This window comes from Callithrix jacchus, chromosome 7 (assembly GCF_049354715.1).
Source record: "Callithrix jacchus isolate 240 chromosome 7, calJac240_pri, whole genome shotgun sequence".
In the NCBI taxonomy this organism is placed as follows: domain Eukaryota; kingdom Metazoa; phylum Chordata; class Mammalia; order Primates; family Cebidae; genus Callithrix; species Callithrix jacchus.
The window spans coordinates 68,736,576-68,750,355 of NC_133508.1; the positions used below are offsets into that span (position 1 = coordinate 68,736,576).

The 13,780-nt window shown below is 43.1% G+C and overlaps 1 protein-coding gene across 4 annotated transcripts in view; it reads left to right on the plus strand.

Annotated features, from left to right (window-relative positions):
- The window catches only part of KPNA6 (karyopherin subunit alpha 6), a 64,383-nt gene that overhangs the window by 18,498 nt on the left and 32,105 nt on the right, over positions 1-13,780 (plus strand). The window contains exon 1 of one of the 4 annotated variants that reach the window (XM_035308569.3): positions 12,068-12,164. The exons of 2 other annotated variants lie outside the window; for them this stretch is intronic. In XM_035308569.3, coding sequence (XP_035164460.1) covers positions 12,071-12,164 — 94 coding nt within the window. In that variant the 5' untranslated portion in view covers positions 12,068-12,070. Of the gene's footprint in view, positions 1-12,067; positions 12,165-13,780 lie in introns of those variants that run through there. One more of the 4 variants, XM_035308570.3, reaches the window with a different exon arrangement.

Sequence of the window (13,780 nt, forward strand, 5' to 3'; positions counted from 1 at the left end):
CCAAGATAGCACCATTGCACTCCAGTTTGGGCAACAAGAGTGAATCTCCGTCTCAAAACAAAAAAACAAAAACAAGAGTATTGCTTGAACCCAGGAAGCAGAGGTTACAGTGAGCTGAGATTGCGCCACTGCATTTCAGCCCTAGCGACAGTGTGACACTTCGTCTCAAAAAAAGGAAGAATTTTATAGCTAACAAAATTGTTCTTATAAAATGAGGGACGAGTTAAGATATTTCCAAATAAACAAAAGTATAGGGGGATTGTTACCACTAAATTTACTCTATAAAAAATTCCAGCCAGGTACAGTGACTTACGTCTATGATCTTAGTACTTTAGGAAGCTGAGGCAGGAAGATCACTTGAACCGGGAGGTCAAGACCAGCTTGGGAAACATAACAAAACCCTGTCTCTACAAAAAAATATAAAAATTAGCCCGCTGTAGCGATGCGTGCTTATAATCCCCACACTATGGGAGGCTGAGGTAGGAGGATTACTTGAGCCCAGGAGTTGGAGGCCAGCCTGGGAAATATGGTATGACCTCATCTCTATTAAAAGAAACAAAAAAAAAAAAAAAGAGGAAAACACTTTGACAGTTTCCATTTACTGTAAACAATTCCTAGTTATCATACCCAAGAAGTGAAAATGTATGTCCACATAAAAGTTTGTATGTAAACATTTGTAGCAGTGTAATTCATCACAGCATGAATAATGAACTCCAAAGTAGGGACAGCCCAAATGCCCATCAACTGATGAATAAATAAAATGTGCCATAGGCTGAGCGCAGTGGCTCACACCTGAAATCCTAGCCCTTTGGGAGGCTGAAATGGGTGGATCACCTGAGGCCAGGAGTTTGAGACCAGCCTGGGTAACATGGTGAAACGCCATCTCTACTCAAAATACAAAAATTAGCCGGATGTGGTGGTGTGCGTCTGTAATCCCAGCTACCTGGTTTAGGGGAAGGCTGCATCTGAGCCGAGACCACACCACTGCACTCAAGCCTGGGTGACAGAGCAAGACTGTGTGTCAAAAAAAGAAATGCTATAACAAGAATGTACTGATACATATTAAAACATGGATGAACCTCAAAATCATTATGCTAAGTGAAAGAAGCCAGTCAGAAAAGACCATATATTGTATGGTTCTATTTATTTATTTATTTATTGAGACAGAGTTTCACTCGTTACCCAGGCTGGAGTGCAATGGCGCGATCTTGGCTCACTGCAACCTCCGCCTCCTGGATTCAGGCAATTCTCCTACCTCAGCCTCCTGAGTAGCTGGGATTACAGGCATGTGCCACTATGCACGTGCCAGCTAATTTTTTGTGTTTTTGGTAGAGACAGGGTTTCACCATGTTGACCAGGATGGTCTCGATCTCTTTACCTCGTGATCCACCCGCCTCGGTCTCCCAAAGTGCTGGGATTACAGGCTGGAGCCACCGAGCCCAGTTTGCATGGTTCTATTTAAATGAAATGTTCAGAGCAGGCAAATCTGTAGAGACAGAAAATACCTTAGTGATTGTTTACAGCTTAGGTGGGTGAGCATTGGGAGTGACAGCTAAAGAGTTATGGGACTTTTTTTTTTTTTAATTTTAATTTTCTTTTTTACCTTTTTTTTTTTCCCCTTTGAGACAAGAGTCTTGTTCTGTTGCTCAGACTGGGGTGCAGTGGCACAATCTCAGCTCACTGCAACCTCTGCTTCCCAGGCTCAAGCAGTTCTCCTGCCTCAGCCTCCCCAGTAGCTGGGACTACTCCTGGCCACCACTCCTGGCTAATTTATTTTTAATAGAGACAGGGTTTCACCATGTTGGCCAGGCTGGTCTCAAACTCCTGACTTCAAGTGATCCGCCTGCCTTAGCCTCCCAAAGTGCTAGGATTATAGGTGTGAGCCACCGTGCCCAGCCTTTTTTATTTTTTATTTTTTTTTAAAGATGGGGTTTCACCATGTTGGTCAGGCTGGTCTTGAACTCCCGACCTCAGGTGATCCACCTGCCTTGGCCTCCAAAGTGCTTGGATTACAGGCGTGAGCCACCATGCCCAGCTTTTTTTTTTTTTTTTTTTTTTTTTTTAAGAAGCAGGATCCAACATGTTGCCCAGACTGGTTTTGAACTCCTGGGCTCAAGTGATCCACCTTGGCCTCCCAAAGTAATGCTGGAATTACAGGCAGTAGCTGTCGTGCCCGGCCATAGAGTTATAGTAGGCTTTTTTAGGATAATGGACATATTCTAAAATTGTTTGTGCTGATGGTTGCCCAGGTCTAAATATACTAAAAATTGTACCAAATATAGCAAAAAATGTATTAATTGTATGGTATATGATTTTTTTTTAAATCCACTGTCATTTTCCAATGAGTTACATCTCAATAAACCTGTTACCAAAGGAAAAAAAAGAATAGGACTTCTTTGCTAACAGGACACTTAAAGTCTACACAAAGAGATAGGATCACTTATGCCCTTTAAGTTGTATTAACAATCTAATCAGAGACACCAAACTGGTAGTCTGTAGGTCACACTTGGCTTACAGATATGTCTTACAGGGACTAATATATTTTTTAAAAATTGAGCAAACATTAAACAGTTGACTGTATATATAAAATCTACATTTCTAGCTTCTCTCTTTTTTATTTTTTTTATTTTGAGATGGAGTTTTGCTTTTGTTGCCCAGTCTGCAGTGCAATGGTACAATCTCAGCTCACTGAAACCTCCTGGGTTCAAGTGATTCTCCTGCCTCAGCCTCCCAAGTAGCTGGGATTACAGGCTAATTTTTTAAATATTTTTAGTAGAAATAGGGTTTCACCATGTTGATCAGGCTGGTCTCAAACTCCTGACCTCAGGTAATCCACCTGCCTCGGCCTCCTAAAGTGTTGGGATTATAGGCATGAGCCACTGTGCCCAGCCTCTATCTTATCTTGAAAATCAGTTCTAGCAAATCTAACAAATGGGGCTCATGTAAGTTACTACTATGTAGGTCTTATTCACAATGATGGAAACCTTAGTAATTAGAACTGTGTGAAATGAAATGGGTTGCTTTTGTAGTAATATATTATTTCTGGTAGTAGTACTCAGACATAGCTTATAGATAAGGGAAATAGAAAAAAGATTCAGAGTATCAGAGAAGAGATCAGACTAATGATTTAAATATATTCTGATAGGCCTGTGGATTCTGTTTGATAAAGTGCAAAGTTACATGGAACAAGCAGAATGAGATTCTCTACACTTTTATTCCTCCCCATTTCATTACATTTGGAGTGAAGATATGGTTAGAAGAGACATTATAGACTATTCACTATTACTGCCAGCCTTTCTGGTTTTTGAATCAAAGCCTAAAGGCCTGTCCCTAAAGCTGTAGCTATATTCATTCTTGAAGCCAAGTTTCAGAAATACTTTGCTTTCCTTCTCGAATGAGTAGTAGAGGAGAAAATGAAAACAAAATTTTTTTAAAAAAGAATTACTTCGCTTTTCAAATATCCTTGAGTGTTCTCTTCAAGGACAATGAAAATTATGTAAGTGCTCATGTTGCTTTATTTTGGATTCCAAATAACATGCCAAATGGTTCTTTGGGTTCTTCTCATTGCATTCATCTTCCCCCAATTTTTGTTTATTTTGAGACAGGGTCTTGCTCTGTCACCCAAGCTGGAGCACTGTGGTACTACTACAACTCACTGCAGTCTCAACTTCCCAGGTTCAAAGGATCCTCCCACCTCAGCCTCCCAAGTAGCTGTGACCATAGGTGTACATCACCACACCTGGCTAATCTTTGGAATTTTTTGCAGAGACAAAGTCGTGCTAGGTTGCCAAGGCTGGTCTCAAATTCTGGGGCTCAAGTGATCCTCCCACCTTGGCCTCTCAGAGTGCTAGGATTACAAGTGTGAACCACTGCACTTGGCTTCTTCCCCCATTTTCTATATACATTTATATATTTCTAGTCCAGATTCTTGTTTTATTTTTATTTTGTTGAATTTATTGTAAACTACTTCAGATCCTCTGGAAAACAGAAGTTTAAAATGTTAAGATGGAACATTTCAGAGCATGCTGTGTGCTGTGTACTTTGCTGTCGACTCAGAGATAAGTAAGAGTTCTTGTTCTCAAAGATTTAGTAATCTATAAGTGAGAGGTGATGAGGGTGTAAACTAAAACTTACTGGAGTTGGTCAGCAGGAACCAATTTGGAGTAACAGATAAAGATCAGTTTACTAAATTGGGGAGGAGAATGTTCATGGCTGACTTCAAGACCAGGTGAATGGTGAGGGCATTAACTCTGAAATAGGGAAGATAGGCCCAGCATGGTGGCTCATACCTGTAATCCCAGCACTTTGGGAGGCTCAGATGGGTGGATCACCTGAAGTCAGGAGTTTCAGACCAAGCTGGCTGACGTGATGAAGTCCCATCTCTACTAAAAATACAAAAACTAGCTGGACATGGTGGCAGGTGCCTGTAATCCCAGCTGCTTGGGAAGCTGAGGCAGGAGAATCGCATGAACTCGGGAGGCAGAGGTTGCAGTGAGTTGAGATCGTGCCACTGCACTCCAGCCTGGACAAGAGTGAAACTGTCTGAAAAAAAAAAATAGGAAAGACAGCAGAAACTGGTTTAAAGAGAAAGTTGGGTAAAGATGGCCAGGAGGCAAGATGTTTTGACAATAGGGATTTTGAACTTGGTTTAAAAGTGGAGGTGGAAGCTGGCTGGGCCCAGTGGCTCGGGCATGTAATCCCAGCACTTTGGGAGGTCAAGGCGGGCAGATCACCAGAGGTTGGGAATTTGAGGCCAGCCTGACCAAGATGGAGAATCCCCATCTCTACTAAAAATACAAAATCATCCAGGCGTGGTATCACATGCCTGTATTCCCAGCTACTCAGGAGGCTGAAGTAGGAGAATCAGTTGAACCCAGGAGGCAGAGGTTGTGGTGAGCCGAGATTCTGCCATTGTACTCCAGCCTGCGCAATAAGAGCAAAACTCTGTCTCAAAAAAAAAAAAAAAAAAAAAAAATGGAAGCTACAGGAGATCATGAGCTGGGAATTGGGGCTTCTCCTGCTGAGAAGAGGTCCAAAGGTAGGATTTTGGTACACACTGACATTGAGAGGTTGGCTTTGGAAGACGACGTTTTGGAAGAGCACATTAAGAAACCTGAAGAGTGGTTGGAAGGGTAAGAGAAGAATTGAGAGAGGGTGGTCCTATCAGAATTATGAGTAGAGAGAGTTTCAGGAAGGCAAAGGTGATCATCACAAATTAGAAAGTCAAATATAATGAATGAGTAGGTCACTGGATTTAGGTCTGAACTGTCTTTTTCTCAGGTATTTGTATCTTGTGTCCTGTAGTTCTTATAATGAAGTGTAGTAGTTTAATTTTCCCATGAATTCTGGAGGAAACAGTTTTCTGGGTTTTTAGTAAATTCTTCTGTAATCTGTCTTTGGAGGGTGCGCTTCACTCCAGTCACAAGAAAGGTTTCTTTGCTATATACTTCTTCACTTACCTATCTGGCAAATATTTATTAAATGCTGTGGTAGCTAGGCCTTGTGTGTGGAACAATGCGTATGCTCAATGAGTATGTAATACATTTTTAAGTGGTGATTCACTCAACAAATATTATTTGTTATAAATCTGGGGATACAACAGCTCTGCCCTTGTGGAAGTTAACATCCTATGAAGAGCAGACAGATTGGAATTAATACAATGAAAGAAAGAAAGAAAACAGGTGTTCTGATAAAAATAGGGTAACTTACTTGGGGTTAGGGTAATGGAGAAGGACCCAGCAATTCAAAGAGCTAAGGAAAAGTGTTGTAAGCAAAAAGAGAACAGGAAGTGCAAAGACTGTGCAGTAGGAAACAGTATGAAGTACACAGCATCACCTATATATTCTTGCCAACGATTACCATATATATATATTCTCCATCTATAACCCAGCAACATCAAAAGTTATTTTTAACGTGAATCTGTGCTAGCCCTTCTACTTAACTTCCATTTTAGAGGAAATACAAGGGATAAGGGTATGAGTTTAATGTCACAAAAGTAGAATATGAGGCATTCTATAAGGCAACTGACCTAAGTCTCTTCAGAAAGTATCACAAACGAATAAAAGGGTTAGGGTAGAGGAGGACAGGCATTATAGATTAAAAGTGATCAGATGTTGGAATGATAGTATTGTAGTTTTATTTTTGTTTTTGTTTTAAGACAGAGTTTCCCTCTTGTTGCCCAGGCTGGAGTGCAATGGTGCGATCTCTGCTCGTCGCAACCTCCACCTCCCAGGTTCAAGCGATTCTTCTGCCTCAGCCTCTTAAGTAGCTGAGATTACAGGCATGTGGCACCATGCCCAGCTAATTTCATATTTTTAGTAGAAATGGGGTTTCTCTGTATTGGTCAGGTTGGTCTGGTGGTCTGCCCGCCTCAGCCTCCCAAAGTGCTGGGATTATAGGCGTGAGCCACCGCACCCAGGTAATTTTTTTTTTTTTTTTTTTTTTTGAGAGAGTCTCGCTCTGTTGCCAGGCGCCAGGCTGGAGTGCAGTGGTGTGATCTCGGCTCACTGCAACCGTGGCCTCCCAGGTTCAAGCAATTCTGCCTCAGCCTCCCAAGTAGCTGGGACTACAGGCGCACGCCACCATGCCCAGTTAATTTTTGTGTTTAAGTAGAGATGGGGTTTCACCGTGTTGGCCAGGATGGTCTCAATCTCTTGACTTGTGATCCTCCTGCCTTGCCTTTCCAAAGTGCTGGGATTACAGGCGTGAGCCACTGCGCCCGTCCTAATTTTTGTATTTTTTAGTAGAGGTAGGGTTTCACCATGCAAACTCGCGACCTTGTGATCTGCCCACCTCGGCCTCCCAAAGTGCTGTGATTATAGGCGTGAACCACTGTGCCTGGCCCAGGACCTTCTTCTTACATAACCACAATACCATTTTCTTTTCTTTTTTTTTTTTGAGACGGAGACCCACTCTTTTGCCCAAGCGGGAGTGCAGTGGTACAATCTTGACTACAGGCGCGCATCACCACGCCCGGCTAATTTTTGTATTTTTGATAGAGACAGGGTTTTTCACCATGTTGGCCAGGATGGTCTCAATCTCTTGACCTTGTGATTTGCCAATCTCAGCCTCCCTAAGTGCTGGGATTACAGGCCATGAGCCACCACGCCTGGCCTTCTTTTTTTTTTCTTTTTTTTTTGGCAGGGTCACTGTCATCCAGGCTGGAGTGCAATGGTGTAATCTTGGCTTACTGCAACCTCTGCCTCCCAGGCTCAGGTGATCCTCACATCTCAGCCTCCCAAATAGCTGGGACTACAGGTACACACCACCACAACCAGCTAATTTTTTAATAGAGATGAGGTTTTTCCATGTTGCCCAGGCTGGTCTTGAACTCCTGAGCTCAAAAGATCCACGTGCATTGGCCTCCCAAAGTGCTGGGATTACACATGCTGTACTACTCTTATAACTACCATGTTAAAAATCATTGGCCAGCTGGATGTGGTGGCACCTATAGTCCCAGCTACTCAGGAGGCTGAGGCAGGAGGATTACTTGAGCCCAGGAGTTTGAGGCTGCAGTGTGCTATGATTGTATCTGTGAATAGCCACTACACTCCAGTCTGGGTAGCATAGTGAGGCACCATCTCTTTAAAACAAACATCATTGACCTCTTTACCCTTTAAGGCATTTCAGTTTGTGGTTAACTGAAATTCCAGAATGTGAGAAGATTTGTTTGTCAGTGATGGTACAAAACCCAACCCTGGCTTGTCACTTAACCTGAGTCTCATTGTTCTCATTTGTAAAATGGGGATTAACGCCTACTTCTCAAGATCATTTTAAAGATAGAGATTATATCTACAGAGAGTTTGACACATTATCAAATCTCACTAACTTGCTAACTAAGGCTGTGGGCTCTATACCCTGGTGTACTCTTACCCCTTTCTTTTTTTTTTTGAGACAGAGTTTCGATCTTGTTGCCGAGACTGGAGTGCAGTGGTGCGATCTCGGCTGACTGCAACCTCCGACTTGCAGGTTCAAGTGATTCTCCTGCCTCAGCCTCCCAAGTAGCTGGGATTACAGGCATACACCACCACGCCAAACTAATTTTGTATTTTTAGTAGAGACGGGTTTCTCCATGTTGGTCAGGCTGGTCTCGAACTTCTGACTTCAGGTGATCTACCCGCCTTCGCCTCCCAACGTGCTGAGATTATAGGCATGAGCCACTGCTCCTGGCTACCCCTTTCTTTTTAATTAACTAGTATGTGGTTATAGTGGAGGATTTTTGTTTTTCTTTTGTGAAGAGACAGGGTCTTACTGTGTTGCCAAGGCTGCGCTTAAACTCCTGGGCTCAAGCAGTCCTCCTGCTTTGGCCTCCCAAGTAGCTGGGACTGCAGGCACACACACAACCATGCCCAGCATATGACCATAGTGTTTCAACCTAATCTTCTGTTGATGTTTATTTGTTTGAGAATGTCTAGTGAAAGACTGGCCAGCTGAATAAAAGTGATTTCAGCCTGGGAGAAGGTAGGTTTCTTACATTCTTGAAGGAAGAGACAAGTGTTGGGAGACAATAGTTTATTTTTATCTTTTTAAAATCTTTTTTCCCAGTGCCACTAAGTAGCCTTTAATGCATCATGGTGAGTTGTAAAGCTTACTAACTGTAGCATGTACCCAGCAGTCAATCGGCCGATGTAAAGCCTTAACTCATTCTTGGTGCCAGGGTAGCTACAATAACGTTTCATTAGAAATCCTTCCTTTGCAAAGTAGAGTCCCACTCAGTTTAGCACCAGGGCAAGGATCATAATTTGATTCTGCTTAGCTTATGGGCTGTATTGCACTGGGCCTCCTATGGTGCCTGGGGGCTAGGATCATAATTTGAAAAGATTAACTACTTCATGGTGTTCAGGGACCCATCTCTCTTTTGAAAATTGTTACACCTTTACCTAGAAAATAAAGGCTGGTTCCCTAATCTCTTATAAAGTGCTCTTTTGGGCTCTTCTAGGCAGATGCTTTAAAGTGATTGGTTGGTAATCTTGGTATACTTTCTGGAGTATAGAACAGGAACATAAGACTTTGGTTTGGAAAGTCTTCGAGCCAGCAGCTGTCCAGGATGCTTTAATCACATATTTGTGAGCTTGAAATATAATTATATTGTTCCTATCCCATACACAAGACAGCTGGCTATATGTAATATATATTTTTCTGACAAAATATGCATAATTTGGCCAGGTATGGTAGCTCACACCTATAATCCCAGCACTTTGGGAGGCCGAGGCAGGTGGATCACCTGAGGTCAGGAGTTCGAAACCAGCCTGGCCAACATGGTGAAACCCCATCTCTACTAAAAATACACAAAAATTAGCTGGGCACAGTGGCAGGCGCCTGTAATCCCAGCTACTTGGAATACTGAGGCAGGAGAATCACTTGAACATGGGAGGTGGAAGCTGCAGTGAGCAGAGATCGGCTGTTGCACTCCAGCCTGGGGGACAGAGCTAGACTCTGTATCAAAAAACCAAACAAACAAAAAGCATAATTTAAAAATGTTTATGATTTCAAAATGTTAAACATACCAGTAACTAAATGGAGCAACTGTGGCAATCTTGCTACTCACTAGTATGTGCCCTGAGTGAGCCTCAGTTTTTTCATTTATCAATTAGGGTGTGTGTGTGTGTGTGTGTGTACATATTTTAAATTTTTTAATTTTTATTATTTAATTTATTTCTTTATTTGAGACGGAGTTTTGCTCTTGTTACCCAGGCTGGAGTGCAATGGCACGATCTCGGCTCACCACAACCTCCACCTCCTGAGTTCAAGCAATTCTCCTACCTCAGCCTCCTGAGAAGCTGGGATTACAGGCGTGCGCCACCATGCCCAGCTAATTTTTGTATTTTTAGTACAGATGGGGTTTCACCATGTTGACCAGGATGGTCTCGATCTCTTGACCTCGTGATCCACCCGCCTCAGCCTCCCAAAGTGCTGGGATTATAGGCGTGAGCCACCGTGCCCGGACAATTTTTTTAATTAAGTGAATCTTTTTTTTTTTTTGAAACAGTCTCCCACTGTTGCCCAGGCTGGAGTGCAATGGCGCAATCTTTGCTCACTGCACCCTCCACCTCCTAGGTTCAAGCAATTCTGCTGCCTTAGCCTCCCGAGTGACTGGGATTTACAGGCACCGTCATGCCTGGCTAATTTTTGTAGAGACAAGTTGACTAGGCTGGTCTTGAACTCCTGCCCTCAGGTGATCCACCTACCTCAGCCTCCCAGAGTGCTGGGATTATAGGCATGAGCCACCTCGCCTGGCCTATTAAGTGAATCTTAATCTTTTTTTTTTTTTTTTTGAGAAAGTCTCGCTCTGTCTCCAGGTGCCAGGCTGGAGTACAGTGGCACGATCTCAGCTCACTGCACCCTCCACCTCCCAAGTTGCTGGGACTACAGGTGCGCGCCATCACGCTCAGGTGATTTTTGTATTTTTTAGTAGAGATGAAGTTTCACCATGTTGGCCAGGATGGTCTCAATCTCTTGACCTTGTGATCCATCCGCCTCGGCCTCCCAAAGTGCTGGGATTACAGGCGTGAGCCACCTTGCCTGGCCAGTCTTTATCTTTCTTAGTACAGGCGTATCCTTGTGTCTCTTGAAAGCAGTTTACTTTGATTATTGCTTTTGCCCGGGTCTAAAGACAAGGCTTTAGTTAACTTGAATTTGGTATTAGATACTAGCAGGAGTCAATGCCTTCTTTAGATAATTACAGCCTATATTAGTTTGCTAGGGCCACTATAACAAAGAACCACAGATTGGGTGGTTTAAACAACAGAAAAGTATTTTCTCACAGTTGTAGTGGCTAGAAGTCTGAGATCAAGTTGTCAGAAGGGACCAGGCACAGTGGCTCATAGCTGTAATCCCAGCACTTTGGGAGGCCAGGGCAAGCCTATCATGATGTCAGAAGATCGAGACTATCCTGACCAACATGGTGAAACCCCATCTCTACTAAAAATGCAAAAATTAGCTGGGCATGGTGGCGGGCGCCTATAATCCCAGCTACTTGGGAGGATGAGGCAGGAGACTAGCTTGAACCCAGGAGGCAGAGGTTGTAGTGAGCCAAGGTCACACCACTGCACTCCAGCCTGGTGACAGAGCAAGACTCTGTCTCAAAAAAAAAAAAAGTTTACAGAAGAGTTGGTTTCTTAGACCTTTGTTATTTATTGGCTTCTAGATAGCTGTCTTCATGTTCACATGGTGTTCTCCCTCTCTTGTTTTAAGGATACCAGTTATGGATTAGGGCCTACCCCAGTAACTTTATTTACCTTAATTACCTCTTTAGGGACTCTATTTCCAAATTCAGTCACATTTTGAGGTATCAGGGTTTAGGACTTCATCGTATGAATTTGGAGCAGACGATGATTCAGGCATTTTAGGGCCCATACCTATTTTGTATTATCATTGCTAGTTTTTTTGGTTTTGAAAGCTTAGAAAGTGCATGGCAACATTAGACATTTATTCCCTAGAAATGGAAGGTGTAACTTCAGAGACCTATTCACTTTGAGAGAGTTCCTTGTCTAAGAAAACCCACAGAAAACTGGATGCAGTGGCTCATGCCTGTAATCCCAACATTTTGGGAGGCTGAGGTGGGTGGATCACCTGAGGTTGGGAGTTCGAGACCAGCCTGACCAACATGGTGAAATCCTGACTCTACTAAAAATACAAAAATTAGCTGGGCATATTGTCAGGCGTCTGTAATCCCAGCTACTTGGGAGGCTGAGGCGGAGAATCACTTGAACCCAGGAGGCGAAGGTTGTGGTGAGCCGAGATCATGCCACTGCACTCCAGCCTGGGCAACACAGTGAGACTCTCAAAAAGAGAGAGAGAGAGAGACAGAGACAGAACCCAAAGACAGTCTAGGACAGTCAGATGCTAGAAAAGATTTATTCGTATTGTAGATCTTAAAAAATTCATCGACAGCAAGTAAGGGAGTACATAATGGAAAAAGCCACTGGCCTGCTGTTTCCCTGAGATTCCAGATGTGCTTTTGCAGATGTTCCTCCTTCCAATCTAACCTCCCTTGTCTGCTTCCCCAGTGAGGTCATAAGCAAATATTTGTGTTAGTTTCTTGTCACCATGGTGACTAAAGAAGCTCAGCATGGTGCTCCTTCCAGCTTCACTGTCAGCTGTGCTTGAAGGAGAGGCTAGCGTCCAGGACAGCCTAGGCTCAGTCATGAAAAGCCACGTGTCAGGTAAATAGGGGACAGCAGTTCACAGTGCTGCCTTTAGAAATCTGTCCTCTACCATGTTAGTCTCACAGGGATAATCAGGCCTCAAAGGGAGTGCAGTGGCACAGACACAGCTCACTTATAGCCTCAACCTCCTGGGCTCAAGTAATCCTCCTGCCTCAGCCTCCCAACTAGCTGGGACTGCAGGTGTGTACCACCATGCCAAGATAATTTTTGTATTTTTTGTGGAGATGGGGTTTCACCATATTGCTCAGGCTGCTCTGGAACTCCTGGGCTCAAGCAGTCTGCCCACTTTGGCCTCCCAAAATTCTGGCAATATAGGCTTGAGCCCAGGCTACAATGCCAGTTTAAAAAAAAAAAGAAAAAGATTATTCCAACCTGGCCAACATGGAAAAACCCTGTCTCTACTAAAAATAAAAAAGTTAGCTGGGCATGGTGGTGGGCACCTGTAATCCCAGCTACTCAGATTACAAGAAACTCACTCAAGAAAATCACTTGAATCCAGGAGGCGGAGGGTACAGTGAGCTGAGGTCGCACCACTGCACTCTAGTCTAGGTGACAGAGCAAGACTCTGTCTCAAAAAAAAAAAAAAACTTCGTGGTAAAATGTATGTAACAAAATTTTTCATTTGAGTGTACAATTCAGTGGCATTAATTACAATTACACTGTTATGTGACCATCATCACCAATATCTATTTCCAAACATTTTACTGCCTCTAACAGAAATTTTTTTTTTTTTTTTTTTTGAGACGGAGTTTCGCTCTTGTTACCCAGGCTGGAGTGCAATGGCACGATCTCAGCTCACCACAACCTCTGCCTCCTGGGTTCAGGCAATTCTCCTGCCTTAGCCTCCTGAGTAGCTGGGATTACAGGCACGCGCCACCATGCCCAGCTAATTTTTTGTAATTTTAGTAGAGACGGGGTTTCACCATGTTGATCAGGATGGTCTCTATCTCTCATGATCCACCCGCCTCGGCCTCCCAAAGTGCTGGGATTACAGGCTTGAGCCACCGCGCCCGGCCCAGAAATTCTTTACCCACTAAGAAATACCTCCCTATTTTCCTTTCCTCTCAGCACCTGGTAACCTCTAAGCTACTTTCTGTCTCTGAGTTTGACTCTAGGGACATCAAGTAAGTGAAATAAGATTTGTCCTTTTGTGTTTTGCTTATTTCACTTAGCATGTTAATTTCAAGGTTTGATCATATTGTAGCATGTATTAGACCTTCATTGCTTTTTATGGCTGAATGATATTCATGGTATACATATACAGTAGTCCTTTTCTTATCCAGAGGGAATATATTTCAAGATCCCCTGTAGATAGCTGCAATGGCAGATGGTACCAAACCCTATATACTATGTTATTTCCTATACATACATACCTATGACAAGGTTTAATTTATAAATTAGGCCCAACAAGAGATTAAAAACAATAATAAGAGAACAGTTATAACAGTATGCCAGCATCATCACTCTTACACTTTGTTAAGTAAAATAAGGATTACTTGAACACAAACCCTGCAATATCTGCTACGAGCTGGCAGTGTATATAGTGTGGATACACTGTACAAAGAGATGATTCATGTCCCAGTTGGAATAGAGCGGGTTAGTGTGAGATTTCA